The sequence below is a fragment of the Dama dama genome, chromosome 7 (assembly GCF_033118175.1).
Source record: "Dama dama isolate Ldn47 chromosome 7, ASM3311817v1, whole genome shotgun sequence".
Taxonomy (NCBI): domain Eukaryota; kingdom Metazoa; phylum Chordata; class Mammalia; order Artiodactyla; family Cervidae; genus Dama; species Dama dama.
This window is the reverse complement of record NC_083687.1, coordinates 10,467,857-10,494,435: the sequence shown is the minus strand read 5'-3', so window position 1 is coordinate 10,494,435 and position 26,579 is coordinate 10,467,857. Positions and strand designations below refer to the sequence as shown.

The 26,579-nt window shown below is 47.9% G+C and overlaps 1 protein-coding gene across 1 annotated transcript; it reads left to right on the top strand.

Moving 5' to 3' along the window:
- Nucleotides 1-962: 962 nt before the first annotated feature.
- LOC133059409 (ubiquinol-cytochrome c reductase complex assembly factor 2) lies at nt 963-26,567 on the top strand. The gene is made up of 4 exons (XM_061146462.1): nt 963-1,128; nt 22,268-22,342; nt 23,099-23,168; nt 26,350-26,567. The coding sequence occupies exons 1-4, from the start codon at nt 991-993 to the stop codon at nt 26,475-26,477; spliced, it is 411 nt and encodes a 136-aa protein (XP_061002445.1). The 5' UTR covers nt 963-990; the 3' UTR covers nt 26,478-26,567.
- The last annotated feature ends 12 nt before the right edge of the window (nt 26,568-26,579 follow it).

Genomic DNA, 26,579 nt, shown 5'->3' with positions numbered 1-26,579 from the left:
TGCACACGCCTGCATGCTCAGGCACTGAGTCGTGCCTAACTCTTCTGCAACCCCATGGACTGTAGACCGCCAGGCTCCTCTGTCCATGAGATTCTCCAGGTAAGAATATTGGAGCGGGTGGCCATTTCCTCTTCCTGGGGATCCTCGCCACCCAGGAATTGAACTCACCTCTTCAGCATCTCCTAAATTGGCAGGCATATATTCTTTATCACTGAGCCACCTGGGAAGCCCAAATGCAGGACAGTAAAAACGCAAAAGGAGGTTCAGGTTTTCTTAAGGAAAATCTGGAAGAGGAGAGGTATCTTTAGGAGGAAAAAAAAAAAGAATTCTGGACATTACATGCATCTGGAGATGTAGAGGAGACAGCTTGGTAAAACAAGTTTTTCGAATTGAATCATCCCAGCAGATATTGCTCAAGCAGGGAAAAGTGGCAGGCTTGGGGAGGGGACCATCAGAAGGACACCAATAGGAGCTGGGGGAAATGGGACGAGGGCTGAGGAGCACTCAAGGAGTCGTGGCAGAGAACCACGTGGTAGCGACAAGTACAGGGCCTGCGAGAAAGGCGGGGAGGGGGAGTGCTGTTCGGGCTTCGAGCCACCTGTGCATGCCACGTGGTTAAGGTCGAACAACAACCTGTATTTACATGCAACCTAATCAGTTACGCAATTTAGCAGAGGTCTCAGAGGAAGGCTGTTTTAGTCTGGAGCTTGTGCAGTCATTGCAAAAGAGGAGCAAAGCTGTCCCTAGGATACTCCACGCCTGGCTTGCCCCTGGGAGCTGGACTAGTTCCTGGAGGAGGAACACTGAATTGACTTGCAGAGGCAAGCGAGCCGCTGCCCTTCCCTCAGAGCGGCAAGCGCGCCGCCCAGCGGCGCATGCTCGCTCGTCCCTCCCGGCCCCCCTCTTCGGGAAGCTGGCGACCCCTAGTGCGCAAGCGCCGTCTGTCCGCGCCGACCCCTCCCTCAGGGGCGGAGTCAAGTGGGGCCTAACATGGCGGCCAGCCGCTACCGGCGGTTTCTTAAGCTGTGTGAGGAATGGCCAGTGGACGAGACCAAACGGGGCCGGGACTTGGGCGCTTATCTGCGGCAGCGGGTAGCGCAGGCCTTTCGGGAGGGAGAGAACACCCAGGTGACCAGGCTGTGGGGCCCGCCTGTGGCGGGGAGGCGGTCGGGGCGAGGGGAGAGGAGGACGAGGCGGGGCGAGGCCGCGAGCGGGCCGGCGGAGGGCCTGCGCATGCGCGCGCCTTTTTGCTCGGGCGCACGTGCGCGGGACCCCCCTAACGCCCCGAGGCCCCGCGGAGAGCTGGGGCCCCGGCTTCTGCTCGGCCCTTTCACCCGGCTGTACTTTGCAGGCTCATAAAGAAGCGTTTTAAAATCCTGTAGCCTGGGACCGTTCAACTTTACTGAATCAAAATCTCTAGGGCCTCTGTTTTTAAACGCTCTCGATGACTCAGGTTGCAGCCAGGTTGTCGCACGGCACCAGCCTTAGGTGATGACAGTCATAGGCTTGTTGCTCCCCTGACACGAAGCCAGTACCTCGGAGTGTTGTTCAGTGACTGAGCTGATGTCCAAGGACCTCCACAGGACGCCCGCTAAGTCTTGGTGTGTCTCCTGGGCCCCCGTAACCCGTCCGGCAGGTTTGAGGCCTCACGCTGTGTCCCTGTGTGTGAGTAGTGGACCTGTGTTCTTGCTCTCCTCCAGGTCGGTGCTGCGGCTCTGGGATTTGTTCATCCACACAGCACGTGCTTATGGAGCACCCGCTATGTGCCAGGACTGTGCCAGGTGCTGGGGAGACAGCAGTTAACTAGATGAGGTCCCCCCCACGTGAAATTTGTTTAGGTCCTAGTTCAGGACACAGTAAGCAGGTAGATATACCTAGGACAGTCTAGATAAGTACTGTGATGGGCGTGAGATAGAGTACCCTGGTAAAGGGGTGATATTAGGTATGATCGATAAAGCCTTACTGAGGAGGTGAGACATAGATGAGGCCTAAGGGAAGACGATGAGCCGACAGTGAACACACCTGGTGTCCTTTCAGGCGGTGCAAAGGTCCTGAGGCAGGAAGCAAAAAGAAAGTCCAAGTGGCTGAAGGGTAGTGAGTGAAATGGCATTTGCTAAGAGGTGTCAGTCAAAAAAAACCAAGAGCCAGGTGTCATAGGATCTTCTAGGCAGGCTCTGGTTAGGAGTTGGATTTTATCATAAATACCAGAGAGAAGCTATTCTGGAGGCTTAGTCAGCAGGCTGATGTAACCTAATGTACTCTTTTTTTTTTTTTTTTTTTTTTTAAGACCACTCTGGTTGTATCAGTGAATGGATTATAGGGAGGCAGGAATAGGAACAACTGGAGAGGAGGCTCCTCTAGTAGCCCAGGCAGGAAATGGTGGTGGCTTGGATATAAGATGACAGCACAGGAGATGGAAGTGGCCAGATTGGGGTTGCAATGTGAAGGTTGTATCAGCAGGACTTTTTGATGTATTAGATGTAGGGTAAAGGGGAAGAGGAACCAAGGATAGATTGTTTTGGCCTGAGCTACTGGGTGCAGGGTGGTGCTGTTTATTGAGCTGAGGAAGAAGCAAGATAAGGAGCAGGTGGGGTGTGGGAAGAGCATCCTGAATTTGGTGTTAGACGTGTTTAACTTGTGATGCGAAGTGGATTTACTTCCAAGTGCAAATGTCAAGTTGACAGTGGGATATTTGAGCCTGGGGCTCAGGCAAGAGGTCAGATACATGAGATGTGACATGCAGGTACACACACATTGTGAAGAAATGACTTTTTGGAAATTTGGCCACAACCTGTCAAAGCAGGAACATTGCCTTTTTTCAACTTAGCCCAGCCCAGAGCCAAGCCAGCCTACCTGATAGAATAAGAACATGCCCAGTGGCATCACAGAAACCAAGTGCTGACTGGGTGGTGGGCGTGGACGGCATGTCTGTTTCAGGGGTTTGGGAATGGGGTGAGGGTCCCACAACAGTGAGGGCCTTCACACTTCTTACAGTGGTCTTCACTGGCCCAGAGTATAAAGATCTTGAAGGCAGGAGTCATAACTATTCCCAACTCTTCAAATCCCATAGTCTTTTTAGGGCTCTGCTTCCTATGTATTTTCAGTGTGAGCTTCCTGAGAATAGAGATGGTGCTATTTTTATCTTTCTCCCCAGAGCGTCTAGCATAGTTCCTGGCACATAAAAGACACTCAGTAAATGAATGAATGGGTAAATAAATTATGATTATGGCTCATGAGACAAAAATCATTTGAATATAGCTGCAGATGTAGCAGATCTAGATGGAGAGAAGTAGTGAAGAGCGAGATGGGAATATTTCCGTGTCCTGAGAGGTGAGAATTAATTTGAGAGCTCACTCTGTGGGGAACTGCAGGAATGGCAGAAGAGGGACAGAAGCTAGTCCTTGTCACCAGGGAGGTTACGGTTGGGCAGGCACGTGACTTAACTCTGATGAAATTCGAGTGGTGAAACCAGCCAGCAGAGAAGCTGCCAGAGGTTAGACCCTGGGAAGGTGAGAGTCTGACATTCACCTACTTGATTGTTAGAGTGGGAAGAGCCAGAAAAGGAGGATTGCGCTTTCTCTTTTGGAATTGTCATCCCTTGTCATCACTTAGGGATTCGGTTCTGAAGAGTAGAAGGCCCACACAGATTTGAGTCACGGCTGCAGATGCGACTCACGGCTTGGTTGATGGTTCCCGACCACTGATGAATGCGTCCCTGGTAGAGTGAACCAGTGCATCATGATGGCAGCAGGCACATTACTCAGGACCACTGTCGTGGTCCCTCATCCTTCTGTCACTTGAGAATGCTCCCAGGCTTAGTAAATCTGCAGTAATTTTTAGAAGGAGTAGTCCCTTGCCGGAATTGAGAACAGCGTTGAGTCACTCCCACTGACACCCCCGGATCATTTATAAAGACCTTGAGAAAGAAAGGTGGTTTATTAAACTGGCAGCCAGGGGTAGGCATTCAACCCAGTCAGCTGATCGGTGTGGCTCTCCCCCTTGGTTTTGCCAAGATTGCTGGAAAGACAGGACGGGAGGGGGAGGCTCTCTGTGTTTGTTCCCATAGAGGGGAGGGACAGGCAGTCCTGCTGTCAGCCTCGTGGCTCCCTGCATCTGGACGGTAACACTGAACTCGTGCACGGCACACTTGTGTGCATGAGCTTACTTAGTCTAATCCTTAGTGCAGCTGAGCTGAGGTCACCACTGCGATCCTCACTCTGCAAAGAAACTAAATCAGAAAAGTAACTTATTTGGAGTCCCTGGGAGTTAAGCGGCAGGACAAGGGCGCATAGTCTCCTTTGTGCCCGATCTTTCCTCAGCTCCCATTCCTCCCGAGTTGTTTCTTCTTGTTAGAAAGGAGTCCTGTTCCCTGCACTTCAAGCCCTCCCTTCCCCTCCTTCCCTGCTCAGAACCTCTTTGGCCCATGGACAGTTTGGGCAAAGAATGAAACATCTCTCTGTTTACCCACCTGCTTTTCTTTGGCCCAACCCCTCCCTCCCCAGCGCACATGGGGGAAAGACCATCCTCAAGTGGGATCGGAGCACAGAAAAGCCAGATCGCCTCGAAAGCAAATTAATCCTTCAGACCCCAAACCAGAGCACAAAAATAGCTGCCTCCATTTATCCTCCTGCAGCTCGCCCTCTGGGGAGTCTCATGGTCCACTCCACCCTCAGCCCACCAAGAGGGAGGGGTTGGTGGGAAGAGAGAACACGCTTAACACCTCTTTCATCCTCTATTCTATTGTGCAGTTTTTTAAAGTGAATGTTCATGGATTTTGCCTCCTTTCAATCCAGTTTCCTTAAGAGAGTGCATGTTCCCTGCAGCACCAAGAGATTAATAAAAGAATCACAACACGGGAGAAGGTGGCGAAAACAACAGTAATTGTTGACTTAAGTAGAGGGGAAGGCGCCAGCGCTTCTAATGAGCTCATTAGGTGCAGGCGGCTTCCTGGCAGCGCCCACTGAACTAGAATGGGGACCAGCTCGGAGGAGCCTCCCAGGAAGGGGCTCACCCACCAGGGAGTTCTTCTGTTAAATATCCAAGTGGAAATAATAGCAGCCCTGTTTGAAAGGAGTTGAACTGTTTTGGGGGTGGCGGTAACGAAGGTCCTCCATCCAGGTCCTCAGAGGGGCACTGAAAGGTTTCCTCTCCTGTTTTCTCAGTCATCCAGTCAAGGCCTGGGCCTGTGGCTCAGTGTGGAGTCTGCTGGCAAGTGCTGCCATCCAGCGTCACCCACCGTGTGGCTCCTCTGTATTTATTGATGAATGACTTGAGGGCGGATTGTGCTATTTTTTAGTTGTAATATTGAGCCCACTGCAAAGCAGCCATTGTGAAGAGAATCAGGCCTGAGAGGGAATGCAGGTATCTTGTCTCTCTCTCCCCTAGTTCTGGATGGAGCTGGAGGGAGTTAAGGTAGTGTTTAGACCAAGGCATGGCAGTTTTCTAGGCATGTTCAGAGATGCAGTGTGCCTCCTGGAGATCTAGATTGTCCACCACTGTCAGTGGGTCCCCCCTTAGAGATCTGAGGGTCTGCCTGTTGCCTCCTGGACTAGTGCAGCTTGGTGAGGCTTTCACTCTTTGATGGCCTGTGTCCGCCCCGCACCAGACCCCAGCCCAGCGGGGGCCTTTCCCCACTGCCTCCTAAACTGGCCGTGATGTAGTCAGTTCTTTTTGTCAAGTATAGTTGATTTACAGTGCTGTTTGTTTCAGGTATATAACAAAGTGATCCAGTTATACGTATATATGTTCTTTTTCAGATTCCTTTGCCTTCTGAGTTATTACAAGACACTGAATATAGGTCCCTGTGCTATGTGGTCCGTCCTTGTTGTTTATCTGTTTTAGGTATAGTACTGTGTATCTGTTAATCCCAAACTAACTTGTCCCTCCCCTGCTTCCCCTCTGGTAACTGCAAGATTGTTTTCTATGTAGATGAGTCTGTTTTTGTTTTGTAAATAAGTTCATTTATATCATTTTTTAGATTCCACAGATAACATTTGTCTTTCTGTGACTGACTTCACCTAGGGTGGTAATCTCTAAGTCCATCCATGATGCTGCAAATGGCATTATTTCACTCTTTTTTTTTTATAATATTCCATTGTATGTATGTACTACGTCGTCTTTATCCATTCATCTGTTGATGGGCATTTAGGTTGCTGCCATGTCTTGCTGTTGTAAGTAATGCTACTGTGAACATTGGGGTGCATGTATCTTTTCTAATTAGAGTTGTAGTCTTTTCCAGGTATATGCCCAGGAGTGGGATTGCTGAATCACATGGCAACTGTTTATTTTTAGTTTTTTAGAAACTCTATACTGTTCTCCATAGTGGCTGAACCAGTTTACCTTCCCACCAGCAGTGAAGGAGGGCTCCCTCTTCTCCACACCCTCTCCGGCATTTGTTGTTTGTAGGCTTTTTGATGATTGCCATTCTGACTCGTGTGAGGTAATCCCTTATTTTAGTTTTGATTTGCATTTCTCTTAATAATTAACAGTGTTGAGCATCTTTTCATGTGCCTATTGGCTATCTGTATTACTTCTTTGCAGAAATGTCTGTTTAGTCTTTTGCCCATTTTTCAGTTGGGTTGTGTGTTTTTTTATTGTTGAGTTGTATGAGCTGTTCTGTATATTTTAGTAGTTAAGCCCTTGTTGGTTGCATTGTTTGGACATATTTTCTCCTAGTCCATAGGTTGTCTTTTCATTTTGTTATCGTTTCCTTTGCTTTGCAAAAGCTTGTAAGTGATTAGGTTCTGTTTGTTTTTTCTTTTGCCTATGTCTCTTCTAGGAGTTTTATATTATCATGTCTTAGGTTTAACTTTTTAAGCCATTTTGAGTTTCTTGTTGTGTGTGGTGTGGGGAAGTAATCTAATGTCATTGATTTACAGGAGGCTATGCAGCTTTCCCAACACCACTTGCTAAAGAGAGAATGTCTTTTCTCCGTTGTGTATTGTTGCCTCCTTTGCAGAAGATTAATTGACCTGTGTATGGGTTTATTTCTGGGCTCTCTACTTTGTTTCACTGATGCATATGTCAGATTTAGTGCAAGTACCATACTATTTTGATTACTGTAGCTTTGTGGTATTATTGTCTGAAGGCAGGGAGGGTTATGCCTCCAGCTTTGTTCTTTTTCCCCAGGATTGCTTTGGCAATTCTGGGCCTTTTACGGTTAAAGATAAATTTTAGGATTATTCCAGTTTTGTGAAAAATATCATGAGTAATTTGATGGGGTTCTATGGCCATTTTAACAATTTTAATTCCTCCAATGCAAGAGCATGGGATACATCTCCATTTCTTTGAATCATCTTCAGTTTCCTCTAGCAGTATTTTATAGTTCTCAGCATATAAGTCTTTCACTTCCTTGGTGAGGTTTATTCCTAGGATGTTTTTTGTTTTTTTGATGAGATTTTAAAAGGATTTTTTTTTTTCACTTTCTGATGTTTCATTGTTAGTGTAGAGAAATGCTGTTGATTTCTGTACATTAATTCTTGTATCCTGCTTTGTTGTTGTCATTTAGTCACTAAGTCATGTCTGACTCTTACAACCCCATGGACTAGCCTGCCAGGCTACTCTTCTGTGGGATTTTCCCGGGCAAAAATAATGGAATGGGTTGCCATTTCCTTCTTCAGGGGATCTTCCTAACCCAAGGATCAAACCCACAGCTCCTGCATTGGCAGATGGATTCTTTAGCACTGAGCTACCTGGGAAGCCCTACCTTGCTAATCTCATCTATCTGCTCTAAAAGTTTTTGTGTTGAATCTTTGTGGTTTTCTATATGGGGATCATATCTTCTTCATACAGTGAGTTTTACCTCTTCCCTGCTAATTTGGATACCTTTTATTTTTCTTGTCTGATTGCTGTGAAGTGGTGAGAGTGGGCATCCTTGTCTTGTTCCAGGTTTTAGTGGGAAGGCTTTCAGCTTTTCACTGTTGAGTATTACATTGGTTGTGGGTTTGTCATAAGTAAACTTTGATTATATTGAGATATGTTCCCTCTATACCTGCTTTGAGAGGAGTTTTTAATCATGAGTGGACATTGAATTTTATCAAATGCTTTTTCTGCACCTATTGAGATGATCATGTGATTTTTGTCTTTTGTTTATGGGGTGTATCACACTGATTTGCGTATGTTGAGCCATTCTTGTTAACTTTGGATGAATACAGCCTGATGATGGTATACGATCCTTTTTATGTGTTATTGGATTTGGTTTGCTAGTTGTTTTTTTTTAATTAACTACTTATTTATTTTTGGCTGCGCTGGGTCTTCGTTGCTGTGCATGGGCTTTCTCTGGTTTTGGTGAGCAGGGAGTGCTCTCTAGTTGTAGTGTGTGGGCCCCTCATTGCAGTGGCTTTTCTCGTTGAGACACACAGACCCTCGCGAGCGTCCACGTTTGCGGCACGCAGGCTCAGCAGTGCGGATCACGGACTCTGAAGCACGTGGCTCCGGGAGGCATGGCGCATGAGGGGAGTCCCGCAGCGTGTGGCGTCTTCCCAGACCAGGGGCTGCCCCTGCGTCCCCTGCATCGGCAGGCAAGTTCTCAACCATCAGGGAAGTCCTGCTGCTATTCTGCTGAGAATTTTTCCATCTGTATTTATCAAAGATGTTGGCCTGTAGTTTTCTTTTTTGGTGGTGTCTTTGGTTTTAGTATCAGGGTGATGGTGGCTTCATAGAATGACTTTGGGAGTGGTCCCTCTTCAGTCTCTTGGAAGAATTTGAGAAGGATCAGTATAAATTCTTCTATGTATGTTTGGTAGTATTTCCTAGTGAAGCCATCTGGCCCTGGACTTTTGTTTGCAGGGAGTTTTTTTATACTACAGCTTCTAGTTCACTTCTAGTGATCAGTCTGTTCAAATTATCTATTTCTTCTTGGGAATTCCCTGGTGATTCAGTGGTTAGGACTCAGCGCTTTCACTGCCATGACCCAGGTTCAATCCCTGGTCAGGGAACTAAGATTACAGAAGCTACACAGTGCAACCAAAAAACAAAACAAATTTCCTGTTTCCTGATGCAGTTTTGGTGGGCTATATGTTTCTAGAAACATCCATTTCTTCTAGATTATCCAATTTGTTGGTAGATAATTGTTCATGGTATCCTCTTATGGCTTCTTATATCTCTATGATGTCAGTTGTTATTTCTCCTCTTTCATTTCTTATTTTCTTTGTTTGGGTCCCCTCTCTTCTTGGTGAGCCTAGCCAGAGGTTTTCAATCTCTTTTCTTCTGACTTTAGGTTTGTTTGTTCTTCTTTTTCTAATTCTTTTAACTGGTATTTTGGATTATTTGATATTTTTCTTGGTTTTTTGAGGAATGCCTTCATCGCTGTGAACTTTCCATCAAGAATTGCTTTTGCCATTTCCCATAGATTTTGTCTGGTTGCATTTTCATTGTCATTTGTCTTAAGGTATTTTTTAATTTCCTCTTTGACTTTGTCATTGCCCCATTGGTTGTTCAGTATCCTGTTTAGTCTCCATGTAATCTTTTTTTCCCCCCGTTTCTCTTTCTATGGTTGATTTCTTGTTTCATGCTGTTATTGTCAGAAAAGATGCTTGAAAAAAAAAAAGAAAAGAAAAGATGTTTGGAATAATTTCTGTGCTCTTAAATTTGTTGAGATTGTTTTATGTCCTAGTAAGTCATCAATCCTAAAAAATGTTCCATGTGCACCTGAATGTGTATTCTGATTTTTTGGATGTACTGTCCTGAAAATATCAATTAAGCCTGACTGTTCTCTTGTGTCATTTAGAATCTCTGTTGCCTTATTGATTTTCTGTTTGGGAAATCTGTCCGGTGATGTCAGTTAGTTCAGTTGCTCAGTAGTGTCCAACTCTTTGTGACTCCATGGACGCCAGCCCTCCCTTTCCATCACCACCTCATGGAGCTTGCTCGAACTCATGTCCATCGAGTTGGTGATGCCATCTAACCATCTCCTCCTCTGTCATCCCCTTCTCCTGCTGCCCTCAATCCTTCCCAGCATCAGGGTCTTTTCCAATGAGTCAGTTCTTCACATCAGGTGGCCAAAGTATTGGCACTTCAGCTTCAGCATTAATCCTTCCAATGAGTATTCAGGGTTGATTTCCTTTAGGATTAACTGGTTGGATCTCCAAGGAACTTTCAAGAGTCTCCTCCAACACCACAGTTCAAAAGCATTAGTTCTTCGGTGCTCAGGTTTCTTTATAGTCCAACTCTCACATCCGTACATGACTATTGAAACAACCATGGCTTTGACTAGATGGACCTTTGTTGGCAAAGTAATGTCTCTGCTTTTTAATATGCTGCCTAGGTTGATCTTGGCTTTTCTTCCAAGAAGCAAGCATCTTTTAATTTTATGGCTTCAGTTACCATCTGCAGTGATTTTGGAACCCCAAAACATAAAGTCTTTCACTGTTTCCATTATTTCCTCATCTATTTGCCATGAATTGATGGGACCAGATGCTATGATCTTCATTTTCTGAATGTTGAGTTTTAAACCAACTTTCTCACTCTCCTCTTTCACTTTCATCAAGGGGCTCTTCAGTTCTTCTTGACTTTCTGGCACAAGGGTGGTGTCATCTGCACATCTAAGCTTATTGATATTTCTCCCAGCAATCTTGATTCCAGCTTGTACTTCATCCAGCCCAGCATTTCAAATAATATACTCTGCATATAAGTTAAATAAGCAGGGTAACAATATTAGCCTTGATGTACTCCTTTCCCAATTTGGAACCAGTCTGTTGTTCCATGTCCAGTTCTAACTGTTGCTTCTTGACCTGCATATAGATTTCTCAGGAGGCAGGTCAGGTGTTCTGGTATTCCTATCTGTTGAAGAATTTTCTACAGTTTGTTGTGATCCACACAGTCAAAGGCTTTGGCATAGCCTATAAGGCAGAAATAGATGTTTTTCTGGAACTCTCTTGCTCTTTTGATGATCCAACAGATGTTGGCAATTTGATCTGTGGTTCCTCTGCCTTTTCTAAATCCAGCTTGAACATCTGGACGTTCACAGTTCACGTACTGTTGAAACCTGACTTGGAGAATTTTTAGCATTACTTTGCCAGCGTGTGAGATGAGTGCAATTGTGCAGTAGTTTGAACCTTCTTCGGCACTGCCTTTCTTTGGGATTGGAATGAAAACTGATCTTTTCCAGTCCTGTGGCCACTGCTGAGTTTTCCAAATTTGCTGGCATACTGAGTGCAGCACTTCCACAGCATCATCTTTTAGGATTTGAAATAGCTCAACTGGAATTCCATCATCTGCACTAGCTTTGTTCATAGTGATGCTTCCTAAGGCCCAAACTTGACTTAACATTCCAGGATGTCTGGCTCTAGGTGAGTGATCACACCATCGTGGTTATCTGAGTCATGAAGATCTTTTTTGTGCAGTTCTTCTGTGTGTTCTTGCCACCTCTTTTTAATATGGTCTGCTTCTTTTAGGTCCATACCATTTCTGTCCTTTATTGTGTCCATCTTTGCATGAAATGTTCCCTGGGTATCTCTAATTTTCTTGAAGAGATCTCCAGTCTTTCCCATTCTATTGTTTTCCTCTATTTCTTTGCATTGAGCACTGAGGAAAGCTTTCTTATCTCTCTGTGCTGTTCTTTGGAACTCTGCGTTCAAATGGGTATATCTTTCCTTTTCTCCTTTGCCTTTCACTTCTCTTCTTTTCTCAGCTATTCGTAAGACCTTCTCAGACAACCGTTTTGTCTTTCTGCATTTCTTTTTCTTGGGGATGGTCTTAATCCCTGCCTCCTGTACAGTGTCACAAACCTCCATCCATAGTTCTTTAGGCACTATGTCTACCAGATCTAATCTCTTGAATCTGTTTGTCACTTCCACTGTATAATCCTAAGGGGTTTGATTTAGGTCATACCTGAATGATCTAGTGGTTTTCCCTACTTTTTTCAGTTCAAGTCTGAATTTTCAATAAGAAGTTCATAATCTGAGCCACAGTCAGCTCCTGGCATTGTTTTTGCTGACTGTATAGAGCTTCTGCATCTTTGGCTGCAAAGAATATAATCAGTCTGATTTCGGTATTAACCATCTGGTGATGTCCATGTGTAGAGTCTTCTCTTGTGACAGTTTGCTATGACCAGTGCATTCTCTTGGCAAAACTCCGTTAGCCTTTGCCCAGTTTCGTTTTGTACTCCAAGGCCAAATTTGCCTGTTACTCCATGTATCTCTTGACTTCCTACTTTTGCATTCCAGTCCCCTGTAATGAAAAAGACATTGCTTTGGGGTGTTAGTTCTAGAAGGTCTTGTAGGTCTTATAGAACTGTTCAACTTCAGCTTCTTCAGCATTACTGGTTGATGTCAGAGGGGTGTTAAAATCTCTTGTTATTGTATTCGCATCAGTTAAAATCTCTTCTTATTGTATTCCCATCAGTTTCTCCTTTTATGTCTGTTAGAATTTGTTTTATTTATTTAGTTGCTCCTATATTGGGTTCATATATATTACTAAGTATATCTTCTTCTTGTATCGATCCTTTTATCATTATATAGTGTCCCTCTGTATCTTTCTTTATGGCCTTTGTTTTAAAGTCTATTTTGTCTGATACGATACTGTGATCCCCACTTTCTTGTCATTTCTGTTTGCATGAAATATTTTTTTCCATCCTCTCACTTTCAACCTGTGGTTATCCTTTGCCCTAAAATGGGTCTTTAGCATGTTGTAGGCTCTTGTTTTATTATCCAATCTGCCATTCTATGTCTTTTGATCAGAGCATTTAGTCCACTGGCATTTAAGTAATTATTGATAGGTATGTGTTTATTGCCATTCTAAACCTGCTTTTCCAGTTGACTTTATATTGCTTCTTTGTTCCTTTCTTTTTGTTTTTCCTTTTGTGGTTTGATGGTACCTGCTTGCTTTAGACCAGTAGTCGTATAAGCTCAAACACATTAAAAACAAAAAATCCACACTTTCTTATTCCACTCTCCCAAGTAAGAATGATGTGATTTTAATCTCCTGTTTTACATTTTCATGTTTATCCTTTTGTTGTTCATTGTGGTTATAATTGCTTTCACAAATTTTTTTTCTGTTTTTTTAATGTATGTTTTGGTTTATTTAAGTGATCTACAATCCTTTCATATATTTGCTTTTTCTATTGTGATTTTCCCTTTCCTATAGGTTCTTCTCTTCTATTCAGAGAAGACCTTTCAATACTCTTTTTCAGGATAGGTCTAAGTATTGCTGTATTCTTTTAGTTTTTGCTTGTCTGAGAGATCCATTATCTCTCCTTCTATTGTAAATAATGATCTTGCTGGGTAGAGTACCCTAGGTTGCGGATTTCTGCCTTTCAGGACTTTGAATATATCTTGTTGCTCCCTCTGGCCTGCAGAATTTCTGCAGAGAAATCAGCTGATACACTCATGGGGGTTCCCTTGTAACTTACTCTTTTGTTTTTCTCTTGCTGCCTTAAAGAGTTCTCTTTTTATCTTTAACTTTTGCTGTTTTAATTATGATACGTCTTGGTGTAGGTCTGTCGGGTTCATCTTGTTTGGAACCCTCTGTTCTTCCTGTACTTCGATACCTGTTTCCTTCTTCAGGTTTGGCTAGTTTTCAGCCATAATTCAACGTTCTTCTTCTGAAATCCTTATGCATAGATTGGCACGCTTTGTATCCCATAAACCTTATATATTGCTTTCATTTTTTTTTTTCATTTGTCTTTCTGTCTGCCATTCTAACTGAGTGATTTCTGTTATTTTGTCTTGTTGACTAAAAAGATGTACAGTGTGAGTGTTGCAAGTTATCTTTTATTTGGGGCATAATGAGGACTGCTGGGACACAGCACCTCAGATAGCTCTGAGAGACTGCTGCAAAGAGGCAGTGGGGAAGATCAATATATAAGATTTTGGTGAAGGGGGAGTTCAATGCAATTAAGTGCTTACTTTACAGAAGGTTTTCTGCTAGTCATGAGGAGCTGATGTCACCATGAGGAAGTTAGTGCTTTTCTAGATATGAAGAGTCTACGGCCATACCACCCTGAACGCGCCCCATCTCGTCTAGATATGAAGAGATGCAAGGTTGGGATCATGAAATCAGTTCCTGCAGACACCTTGCTATCTAAAGACCTGTTCCACCAGCTGCCCTGGAGCACAGAGGGCGTGCTGAAGGTCAGCGGCTGCAGCAGCACAGGCTTCCGTCTCCACAGCGGTGGATGGCAAATGCCTGTGGTGTTGTTCACTTGCTAGCAAATGCTCTTGGCAAATGCCAATTTGTAGTTGACAGTCTTCCAGATCACTTATTCATTCTTCTGCATTACTTGGTTTGCTATTAATTGCCTTTAGCTTAGTTTTCATCTCGGCAGTTGAGCTCTCTGATTTTGATTGCCTCTTCTTCATGTTTGTTCTTGTTCAGTCGCTCAGTCGTGTCTGACTCTTTGCAACCCCATGAGCTGCAGCACACCAGTCTTCCCTGCCCTTCACCATCTCCCAGAGCTTGCTCAAGCTCATGTCCCTTGAGTCAGTGATACCATCCAACCATCTCATCCTCCGTTTCCCCCTTCTCCTCCTGCCTTCAATCTTTCCCAGCATCAGGGTCTTTTCCAGTGAGTCGGCTCTTCGCATCAGGTGGCCAGAGTATTGCAACTTCAGCATAAATCCTTCCAATAAATAGTCAGGACTGATTTCCTTTAGGACTGACTGGTTTATTCTCCTTGCTCTCCACGGGACTCTCAAGAGTCTTCTCCAGCACCACAGTTCAAAAGCATCAATTCTTTGGCACTCAACTTTCTTTATAGTCCAACTCTAACATCCATACATGACCACTGGAAAGACCATGGCTTCGATTAGACGGACCTTTGTTGGCACAGTGATGTCTCTGCTTTTTAATACGCTGTCAAGATTTGTCATAGTTTTTCTTCCAAGGAGCAAGCGTCTTTTAATTTTGTGACTGCAGTCCCCGTCCACAGTGATTTTGAAGCCCAAGAAAATAACTCTGCCACTGTCTCTGTTGCAGGAATGGGGACCCCTTCCAGGGCCCGAAGTGGGCTCTTGTCTAACACTTGGAAATGAATTGTCCAAGGAGACACATGAGCTGACAAAGCAAGAGACTTTATTGGGAAGGGGCGCCTGGACAGAGAACAGTGGGCTAAGGGGACCCAGGAGAACAGCTCTGCAGAACTGGCCCACAGGCTCCGGTTTTATGGTGGTGGGGTTAGTTTCCGGGTTGTCCTTAGCCAGTCATTCTGACTCAGAGTCCTTCCTGGTGGTGCACGCCTTGTTCAGCCGGGATGGATGCCAGCGAGAAGGATTCTGGAAGGTGCTTGGGCACGTGGTGTCCCTTTTTGACCTTTCCCAAACTCTCCCTGTTGGTGGTGGCTTGTTAGTTCCGTGTTCCTTACCAGGGCCTCCTGTCGTAAAACTGTGGTACCTGGCCAGGGTGGGCAGTTTGAGTCAGTGTGCTTCCCCTAACATTTCTATTTTTCCCCACCTGTTTGCCATGAAGACTGGATGCCATAATCTTAGTTTTTTGAATGTTGAGTTTTAAGCCAGCTTTTTCACTCTCCTCTTTCCCCCTCATCACAAAGCTTTTTAGTTCTTCACTTTCTGCCATTAGAGTGGTATCAGCTGCATATCTAACAGTGTGTGTTAGTCACTCAGTCGTGTCTGATTCTTTGTGACCCCATGGACCGTAGCCTGCCAGGCTCCTCTGTCCAAGTAGTTCTCCAGCAAGGATACTGGAGTGGGTTGCCATTTTATCTGACGTTAGTTCCTTGTTACAGTTATCTGCATTTCTGTCGATCACCTTAATTCCTTCGCCATTTCTTTACCTTTCTTTTGAACCCAGGATCTGGTGGACTGGAGAGGTGTGTTTCATTGTTTATTCTTTTAGGGGATTTCTCTTGTTCTTTTCATTGAGAATGGTTCCTCTGCTCTTCTATTTTACTTATATTACTGTGACTCTGAATCTAGGGAAAACGGTTATCTACTGTGATCATGAACAGCTGTTTTTAAATGGGACATCCCTGTGTAGCCTGTTTGAGTCGAATATTTTGGTGTGAGGGCTGTTTTTGTTATGGATGCCTGCCATGTCTTTCCTCACAGTGTGCTGGCCCGCCCCCCCCTTGATGGCAGTGTGTCTGATGTTGTGGTGACCACGGCCTGCCCTGGGTGTTGGGCAGGGCCTCCTCTTTGCTCTGTGGTTGTCACAGCCCCGTTAGGGGCAGGGTCTAATCCCCAGTTGTTGGAGCAGAAGCCCCAAATCCAGTTGTAAGCTGTGGTGTGCGGTTGGTGGGACTGGAGTGCTCCCACTGGAAAAGGAGCTGCTGTGTATTCCTCCCCAGGAGGTGTCTCCCTGGACATGTGTTCTGTGACATTTCCTGTCACCTGTTGTGCATGCTCTCCAAGTACACTGTTGTTGGTACTGCCCTCGGCCCCACCTCTGCTGTGGGAATACCAGTAATCAGCTCAGATTTCAGCCCCGCTTCCCTGTATGCATGCCCACAACGTTTGTTATTGCTGGCGCCAGACTTGCCTCAGCTAGGGGAGCGCCAGTAATCAGCTCAGATGTCCCCTAGATGCTGCTGCCGGCATAAATTTGCTGGCCACTCACCTGCCAAGAATCGGCTCAGATTTCAGCCCCACCTCCACGTGTGGGCAATCTGCTGGCACTTGCACACTCCCAGAGCTCACAGGGGCAGAGCCGTGCCCACTGTGACCCCCTGAGAACGAGGTTGCTGTGGTGGGCTCGTGCTTCCCCCTGCCCCCACGTTGAAGGGTGGCTTCTGTGGCAGAGCTAGGCTCTGTCCTGACATGCACCCCACCCCACGCCCCGCAATTGCAGCTCAGACCACACCACAGGCCCTCTGGGCTGTCTCGGCACAGCCCAGGTGAGTCCTCTGAAGGCCCAGTTCTAGCCCCAGCCATTCTCCCACCAGCAGGCATGCGTCTTGGGTGGCTGGGAAGTGCAGCAAGGTGGCCCGCGCTGCCTTGCTTGTCCCCCTCTGTCCTGCCTTCCACAGGCCGGCCGCTGCACTCTCCTCTGAGGCTGCCTGTCTTCCCGGTGGGCCTCCCGGTCAGAGAAGGGGCTTCCCAGGGTACGGGAACCTTTCCCTTTGAAATGAAAGCTTCCTCCTGTCCTGATTCTTTTTGCTTTTTTTTTCTTTCATCCTATCCAGTTATGTGGTGACCGTTCTTACAGCTTTGGTTATACAAGATCTTCTGCCAGTGTTCAGTGGGTATTCTGTGAAATTGTTCCACATGGAGATTTTTTGATGTATTTGTGGGAGGAGATGAGCTCAACATCCTTCTATTCCGCCATCTTGATCTCTGCCCCCAATGGTGTTTTTTTTTTTTTTTTTGCTGTGCTGAGTCTTTGTTGCCACACAGATTGTCTCTCGTTGCGGCAAACCCAGGCTACTCTCTAGTTGCAGTGCACAGGCTCCTCATCGCCATGTCTTCTCTTTGCACTGAGCATGGGCTCTAGGGCATGTGGGCTCAGGAGTTGTGGCACATGGGCTCAGGGATCGTGGCGAGTGGGCTCAGGAGTTGTGCATGGTCTTCAGGGGTTGTGGCGTGTGGTCTTCAGGAGTCGTGGTTCATGGTCTTCAGGAGTTGTGTGTGAGCTTCAGGAATTCTGGCATGTGGGCTCAGGAGTCATGGCACGTGATCTTCAGGGCTCATGGTGCGTGGTCTTCAGGAGTCGTGGCATGTGGTCTTCAGGAGTTGTGGCGTGTGGTCTTCAGGAGTTGTGCATGGGCTCAGGGGTCGTGGTGCGTGGTCTTCAGGAGTCATGGCGCGTGGGCTTCAGGGGTTGTGACTTTCAGGCTGTGGAGCACAGGCTCAGTCACTCTCTGGCATGTGGGATCCTCCCAGATCAGAGATCAAACCCGTGTCTCTTGCATTGGCGGGTAGATGAGCCACCAGGGAAGCCCCCTCAGTGGTTCTTAACCTTTGAGAACCTGGTGCCTGTGGATGAAAGCGCAGACACAGGGCTTGTTAGGAATCTGGTGGCTCCCCAGGCCTTGAAGCACTCCTTGGAGCCACTTAAGACCCTGGACCATCCTTGTCCCCCTGGTTTTTCATGCCTCTTGCTCCCAGTCCCTCCGATCCCCATTCCACCAAGTCCAGCTCTGAAGTCTGTACTCTTCAAAGTGACAGCCTCTGACTCTGTATCACTCTGAGCTGTCACTACAGTGAAACCCAAACCTTCCCCGCCACACCTGCCGTGGGAAGCAGGCCTGGTCACCAGCTGCTGCCTCTGATCTCCTGTAACTGTGGCACTCAGTTACACTCTGTCCTGGTCATTTTTTATTTTTATTGTGTGTGTATCTTGTCTCAGCTTGATCGTCAACTTCTCTGGAGCCGAGCCTGGGTCTTTACGTCCCCTGGCAGCCGCCTAGCAGAGTATTCTACATAGTAGGTGCTCAGGAAAGATTTTCAGTTGAACTCAAGGGAATAGTCTCCCATAACAGAATGAACTCATTTCAGAAGTTCATTACCAAGTCATGAAAACCTTTTTTCACAGATCCTCCTGGACTGAATCCAGCCCTACCTTAATTAGCAAAGCAATCTGCAGCACCCTTTCCCAAAAGTGCTTATGCATCCCTTTGTGTGACTAGAACAGGGGCCGCTGTACCAATTGCTGTCACCACCCAAAATTCAATTTTGAAAATCGAAATCAGTGCCTGCGGCAACGTTGTAGATTTGTATGTATAAAAGTTTAATATGGTAAAGAGAAATTTACTGACGACTGAGCAGGGGAAATGCGAAAGGAGCGAAAATAGAGCCATAAAGGACACTTTGTCAGTCGAACATCTATTTTATTCACATTTAGGGAGCAGAGCTGAATTCTTCATAATATCCCTTGCTGCCTTTTTCAAACCCAGTGCTGCTATTAGTCCTAAAATGTCCATAATCTCATTAGGTGTGAATGCAAAATCAGGTAATTTAAAGCTTGTACGAGAATGTTCCTTAAATGCACAGTACACTTCATCAGGGAAAACTGTATTTCAGAATTCAGTGTTTGTGCTGGTATCTGTGAATAAAGTGTAGGATGTAGGTATGTGGTAAGGCTTCCGGAATGAGAGAATGGTTTCTATTGATGTAGTTTTAAGTAGTAAATAAGACTCTTTTTTGTCATTGCTGAGCTTGGGTTGGGTGTGACTAGAAACCCAGAATTGGCTGTGGCTCCATCTCTGCTTAGGCAGCAGTAATAACTGGCCAGAAATTGCCATCCCTCAGCTCCCATCACCTCCACTGAGCTACCTTTACGGCCTTGTATAGACATCTTCTGACCTCAAATGGGAAATTGAGTGACAAGTTCATTTTTTGGTGATTGGTCATTTAGAGGTGATTCTGATTATTCAGTGAGCGCCAGACTTTATGGAAAGTATCTGGGAGACTGTCTCTTTAATACTGAAAGACTTTTGAAAGGTCGAGGGAACCCAGAGGGTCGCACTGCAGGGTGACCCCTTCCTCTCCCTGTCCCTCCCCTCTGCCCTCCTGCTCTGCCAGAGGTGGCACGTGCCCTGCCCCCCGCCCAGGGCCCAGAGGAGGTGGCCTCCAGCCCGCTGTCACCATCGCACTCAGAGGAGGGGCAGGAGGGGACTCCTGCTGGCGGGACCCTGAAGGCGAGGGTCTGGTGGGAGCTGGGACTGGGGAGGATGCAGCGTGCCGGCAGTCTGTCCCCGGGGGAGCCGGGCGGGCTGCTGGCCAGAGGCAGCGCTGTGAGAGCTGGGTTGGGACAGTGGTCAGTGGTGTAGGAGGGGAAGGTCAGGACACGGGGCCTGCAGGTGGGGGACAGGTGCTGCAGGCGGCCACTCGCCTGGCAGAGACAGGGTCGGCGTGTGATCTCCACTGGGGTGACCGTGGAGCACTTGGGGCCCACTGAGAGCCATCAGGGTCAGGACTGGAGGTTCGACGAGGGCCGGGGCGAAGCTTGAGGAGTCACTTCCACCTCCCGCCACACCCCGCAGTCACGCCAGCAGCACCAATCCACTGATGTGTCCTCACTGCGGTCCCCTCAGCGTGGGCGCGGGCCGGCCCCATGCCTGGAGCACCCCCGTCCCATGGGGACTACTGCCTACCCCCGCCAGGACCCTAGGTGGGCTCCCTGGCTCCGCTAGTGGCGTCGGGGTGCCCTCCACACGCCCTCACTCCGCTGTTGCAGGGATCATCCTGAAGTCTTCTCTTTAGCCTGGTAGGTAGTGCTGTGAGGGCTGTGTTTACCGTAACTGTTGACTACTAATAGTAACCACCTTCGTTAGCGTCCCAGGCCCTGAATTCAGAGCAGTCCAGGTGTTACCTCACTTATCCTCACATGGCCCTCAGAAATAGGGAAGATCGTTTTCTTTTAAAACAAAGGTTAATTTGGCCAGTATGCTTCAAAAATGTCAATGCAGGAAAGACAAAGACCGAGGTGTCCTGGCTGCAAGAGAAAGAAATGCAGCAGGTAGTGCTGGAGGCGAGCCTGGGCTGAAAGTACTTTTTTCCTACAAGGATTTTTACTGAGACAGTTGACAGAGTTGTAATATGGGCGCTGGGATAGAAGTGTTGTGTCAACGTCGAATGTCCTGAATTTGCTCATGGATCTGTGGTTATATGAGAGAATGTCATCATTCTCAGGAAATTAAGTGTCAGGAAAGAGACAGTGATTTGCCCGATACCCCAGAGCTCCTAAGTGACAGGATCCAGACACGGTGGTTTGACCTGGCTGCTGCCCACAGCCATGGATGCCTGCTCCAGAATGGGCCGGGCATACGGGAGTTCTCGTCAGCTTAGAAGTGAACACATCCATCCAATTGTCTTGTGACGGTCTCCACATTAGTCGCTGGAAGTTTGGCTGGTGTTACTTTTTTTCCTTTTGCACCTTGCGCCTTCTGTTCATCTCTCGTCTGGTTAGCTCTCGGTTTTGCATGCGCTGCCAAAGACAGAGCGTTCAAAATGCTCTTCCCGCAAAGTGCATGCTGCAGATTCTTTTCCAGCTGGACTTTCTCTGAAAGCCCCGCCTCAGGGAATCAGAACTCAGTCACCGGCCTCCTGTTTTTCCATCCGTTCTTTCTTTTCAGATCTTTAACCCCGATCCATTCAAATAGTGCCTTTGACTATTATTCCGCAAACACCGGCTGCCTCCTCAGCCCCTCACCTCTTCTCTCCCGATGTGGCTGCCTGGGTGCCCCACCGATAGGTGGCCTGAGCTGGGGAATGGCGCGGGCAGAACTCGGTGACAGGCTGTCCTTTTGTCTGCTGTCAAGTGGGGACATTATCTGACGTGCACACGGAGGCAGAAGCAGAGCTGCCTTTTTAAAACACTCAACTACTGATTTATTTATGTTCTTTCTTCTTCGAGAAAGGATTTAAGTTGGAAAAATCCATCATTTGAATTCTGGGAGAAAACATTGAAGAGAAAGTTTCATTCTGGGGCGCTTTCAGAATTCTTGGCAGAATAACATAAGGAACTAGCTAAATAATGGCAAAGGCAGAAGGAAGGGAAAACCAGGAAGAGACATGGAAGGGGAAAACCCGTGTCTCCTCCGTGTGTCACCCTTCTTGCCTGGAATTCCCAGTGGGGCCACCTTCCTCCTGTCTGTCTGCAAGGCGTCCTTCTGTCCTTCCTCACAGCACCTGACTCTCCCTCTCAGGTCTCCTCAGTTACCTGTCTCATCCTAAAACACTGCTTTCTTCATGTTTCTTTCCTTATCACACTCAACAGCTCCCTACTCACCACAGATGAAAGTTCAGATGATTTTTTTTTTTTTGCCTTTCATAAGAGAATCTGTATTTTGAAGGTTTAACTCACAGAGCTCTCATCTTTTTCTTGCCCGTGCACGCTCAGGCCCGCGGCCAGGTGGCCCGGTCTGAGGCACAGGTTGCCCCTGCCTCCTCTGCCCTGTGCATGCCGGCCGCCCCCTCCATCGGGAAGGCCCGCTGCAGTCTCCCCAACTCCTGTGCCTTCTGCAGATCCCCGCTTAGTCCCACTTCCATCACCTGCTGGCCACTTGAGCACTCGGGAACTCGCCTCCTCTGACTTCTTGCGGCCCGCACTGCCCTCAGCGCTCCTGCCAGTGTTGGATTTTTCCTGCAGTGCCTCCCACCTCAGTGGCTTGCTGACTCACGCATCACGGGTGCCCCACAAATGTTGATTTGCCGATTGAGTTTTTCTGCAGGTTGGGGGGTTGCTGAGGTGGAATCATTATTCCAAAAAGGAGATTTCTAACAGCAAGACCTATAGTCGGAGAAGCCGGCGCAGAGCTGCAGGCCTGCTTCCTGTGAAGGCCTGACTTGGGGGGGTCCCCCTCAAGGTGCAGGGTGCAGGCCGGCGTGCGGGTAGGGCTGGTTTGCTCACTTTCTCGGGGTCCTTTGTTTTTCAGATTGCAGAGCCTGAGGCCTGTGATCAGATGTACGAGAGCTTGGCACGGCTGCACTCAAACTACTACAAACACAAGGTGAGTGGGCCAGTCTTTTCTGTCCCCAGGCCTCTGACTGCAGACAGCCAGTAAGAGTGAGGGAATCTGATTATGTGATGTTTTGTATAGAATTGTGGTTTTGCTGGTTTCGAATGTAACCAGTAATTTCAACCAAGCCAACTAAGGCACTTGGTAGAGGCTTTTAGGTCACCTAAATGAAAGGTCTTTGTAATTTTGAAGAAAAGCTACGTTTTGTATGCCGGGGGGTGCTTCTGGGTGTGTCCGACAGCTGTTGGATCTCGCACAGATTGGCCCACCCTCCTGACATGCTGGTGACAGAGTTGAAGTGACCGGAAGTCCTGTCAGAACCCGCTGGGCCTCTCCTTGGCCGTGACGTGACTGCTGTCAAATTCCACTAAGCGTGTTTCTTCCCCAGTCTTGAAAAATGTGCTCAGTAACTCCACAGATACACATGGCTGAAGGCCTAGTCTGCATGAAAAGGGGATTTCTCCTAAATCCTCGTGACCCAAAGTATGGTCAGCCGCAGCGTGGCACTGCCCGGGGGCTGGTCAGAGACGCGGCCTCAGGTCTGGGTCTCCCTCCCGGCCCCAGCCTGGGTCTCCAGAGGCTCAGGCGCCTCCGCTGCGGACGCCGGTGTGGCCTCCAGGTGGCGCTGCTCCCCTCCCTCTGGCCTCTGGACACCAGGGCCTGTGAACTGCCCTTGAGAGCTCGCCTCTCCCCACGTGTGCCGCGGAACTAACCTCTCCCCTCCCTCCTCTCTGCCCCTGTGACCAGTACCCTCGCCCCAGAGACACAAGCTTCAGCGGCCTGTCCCTGGAAGAGTACAAGCTGATCCTGTCCACAGGTACGGGAAGCGCAGCTGCTGCCGCTTCTGGTTGGTTTGCAAGTGGGTTTTTGAGTGGCCCCGGGGAATCATCTAATAAGACAGCTTTGCTTGATGGAAAGTCTTGTGGAATAGCCCACAGGAAATTCTGAAGCTACAGGGCTCATGTTTTTTGGTCATAGAATATGGAGAAGGTCAAAGGCGTTATTTAAAAAAAGCAAATTTATCTTCAGAGCTTTTAAATTCAAGACTGGGCAGCAGGGAACAGGGGAATATGTATTTGCCAAATGGAAGTAGTTGAAGTCAGGATGGAAGGGAAATAATTTTATTTTTATGGTCCTAAGAGGCCTTTATAAACAATGAGGGTTTTAATTAAAACAAAAAGCCATTCAGTGGACGTGTATGGGGACATGGGCTGCGGGTTAGATACGAGTTTAACTAGGTTTGTTTTGGAGTCCTTGACAGACCCTGATTAACAAGAAAGGAAATACCCTGCCTCACCCAGCCCCTCCTTCTTCCCCGCGTCCATTGTCACCGGAGGGGCACGTGGCGGGTGGTGGCCGGGGGAGCCTGGGTTGAAACAGGCAGGTTCTGGAAAATTACTATTTTTATTGCCAAGGACACCACATATAAAAATAGGCTAACCTTTTCTGGGAGGGCATGGCCCTGAAACATTTGCTTTCTGGTACTCTAGAAATTTCTGTTTCCTATTTCTCTGGTATGCTTCAGCCACTAAGGTTTGAGGATTTAGGCTTCCAGAAAACTCAGCCTTCTGAACAGATTAAAACCTGGTGGTGTCATCTGCCATTGTGTGTTGACCCTGATCCTACTTTTATTACAGTACTCTGAAAAACTGGGGTAAAGATACTTTGGCCAGGCAGAATCACTTTATTGGCAATTTTATGTATATCCAAAGAGTATACCCCCTGTCCCCAGGCCCGTGTAACTACAAGCTTCGATGCAGAGTGTCATTGTGAGGACCCCAAAGAGTTTAAGCAAAGTTTGAACTTGAAATCAGAACGGAAAGGAGCTCTAGAGGCTCAGCCTCTGCCCTTTGTTAACGCTCGGGACGCTGGGTTGGGGGAGAACAGGGACGCCACGACGGGGAGACGCAAGACCTCCCCCACTGGTCTGTGCTGTGGCTTGTTCTGGGATGGCAGGAGCTCAGCCTTAGGAAATTGGCTGATAATTAGCTTTCACAGCAAGCCTCATCTTTTTGTTGTGACTCTGTGGAATAAGCTTACCAAATGTTCCCTCTGACAGGGCAGGAGAACACCTTGCACTGTTCGTAGTGAGGATCTGAGGGCCTGGCAAGTCTGAAATGTGGCCCCAGTGTTGGTCCCAAGTGTGTCCACCCTGAGGTGGGGTCCCGGGAGTCTCTGAAGGAGCCTCAGGGCTTGTTGGGACAGGGAGTCCACGGCATCCCATTTTGTGCCCCACGAGGCAACCTGGACTTCTGGAAAAGTTGGGGTAGGATGCTGGGCTCGTGGCTGGGGTACAGAGCTGGTCCTCATTTAGTCAAGAGTCCACTGACAATAATTGTAATAATGTAAGTTACCTTTTTGTTCAGAACAGCTATTCTTTTTCTCCATAAGTTTCATTAAGAGATGGAAATCCAGGCTATAAAAATTAATTTCATAAATTAATTCATAAATAAAATTTAAATTTAAAATATAAGTAAAATTAGGTATCATAGAACTTTAGCCCTGGGGAGACTTTAGACCAGTGGTTGTCAATTCGGACTCAGTTTTGTCCCGCAGGGAAACTCTGGCAGCGTCTGGAGACCGTGATGGTCATCAGGCTTGGCGGGAAGGGGCTACTGCCGTCCGGTGGGTCAAGGCTGAGATGCGGCCACAGTGCCGGGTCTGCCCCACAACAAAGGGCTATCTGGCCCTAAGCCTCGCTGGTGCTGACTGAGAGACCCTGCCCTGGTTGCTTGGGGTGGGGAGGAGGGCTGGGTGTATGTTTCTGAATGAAGGCCCCACTGGCTCCTGCCACCTTCATGTCTGTGAAGAGGGCTCCCTTTTCTGGAATATGGGCCAGGTGCCAAGTACATCACCTCCATCATTTCCTTTAAAGGTCACAACTTTGCGGGCTTCCCTGGTGGCTCAGCTGGTAAAGAATCCGCCTGCAATACGGGAGACCTGGGTTTGATCCCTGGGTTGGGAAGATCCCCTGGAGAAGGGAACGGCTACCCACTCCAGTATTCTGGCCTGGAGAACTCCAGGGACTGTATATGCGGTCACAAAGAGTTGGACCCGACTGAGCAACTTTTCACTTTCACTGGTAGCTCAATGGAAAAGAATCCTGTCAATGCAGAAGCAATGCAGGAGACACGGGTTCAATCCCTGATCTTGGAAAATCCCCCGTGCCTCAGAGCAGCTAAGCCCGTGAGCCACAACTATTGAGCCTGTGCTCCAGAGCCCGTGAGCCTTAGAGCCCGTGCTCCACTGCCAGAGAAGCCCCCCAGTGGGAAGTCTGCACACTGCAACTAGAAAGAAGGCCGCATGCACGGCAATGAAGACCCAGCACAGTCAGAAATCAGTAAAATTACTACAGAACACAGCTCACAGCTTGTGAGGCAGGTGTTTATGTCTTCACTTCGCAGATGAGGAACCTGAGGCTCAGAGATGAGGAACCTGATTGCTTGAGGGGACCCAGTGTGGAAATGGTGGGTGGGGACGGGGGCCCGGGCCCAGCTTCCTGCTGGAGTCGAGGGTGTCCGCTCATCCCCGTGGTGTGGGTGGACTAAGTGCCTGGGTTCAGACCCCAGCAGCTCTGCCGCTTCCTGCCGTGGAGCCTGCTCAGGTTCCCTTACCCCACTCTGCCTCAAGTCCCCACGTCTGTACAACGGAGACAGCCCCTGAGGCTCAGGTCGAGTGTTGTGACGAGCCTCAGGGCGCGTGGGTTGCGAAGCCGACACAGCAGCGCCGTGTCCTGGCTCACAGGCGGCAGAGCGGGCCCTGCTTGGCTGCTGCATGGGGACGATGGGAGCAGAGGCCGCTGTCAGGACGCGGTCTGGCACCCGTGCTCGTCCACACTCACGGTATTCGGCCGTTACCCTGCTCGGCTCGCTTCTCAGAAGCTGGGGCCCCACGTCCTTTTCTCCGTGAAGAGTCCTGCCTGATGGCGAAAGCCCTTGGAGCCAACCTGTGTAATCATTTTACAGTTCGCCCTTTTTTGTTGTCTTCTCCTTTTGCAGACACGTTGGATGAGTTTAAGGAGATGAATAAAGGCATGTGGAAGAAGCTGCAGGAGAAGTTTGCCCCCGGGGACCCCGAGGAAAAGCACAAAGCCTGGGCGCGGGCCCTGCCGCGCCCGCGCACCTAAGCGTGGCGTCGTGTGTGTTGCCATCATCAATAAAACGCCCTGATTTCCCCATCCTCATGGTTCGGGAATCTCGTCTGGCCTTCACAGAAAGGAAGCCTTTGT

Bases quoted from the DNA above. Each gene is read 5' to 3' on its own strand.
- LOC133059409 (XM_061146462.1), top strand. From the start codon at position 991: ATGGCGGCCAGCCGCTACCGGCGGTTTCTTAAGCTGTGTGAGGAATGG. The intron at 1,129-22,267 runs GTGACCAGGCTG...TTTGTTTTTCAG, and splicing joins GGGAGGGAGAGAACACCCAG to ATTGCAGAGCCTGAGGCCTG. The intron at 22,343-23,098 runs GTGAGTGGGCCA...CCCTGTGACCAG, and splicing joins CAAACTACTACAAACACAAG to TACCCTCGCCCCAGAGACAC.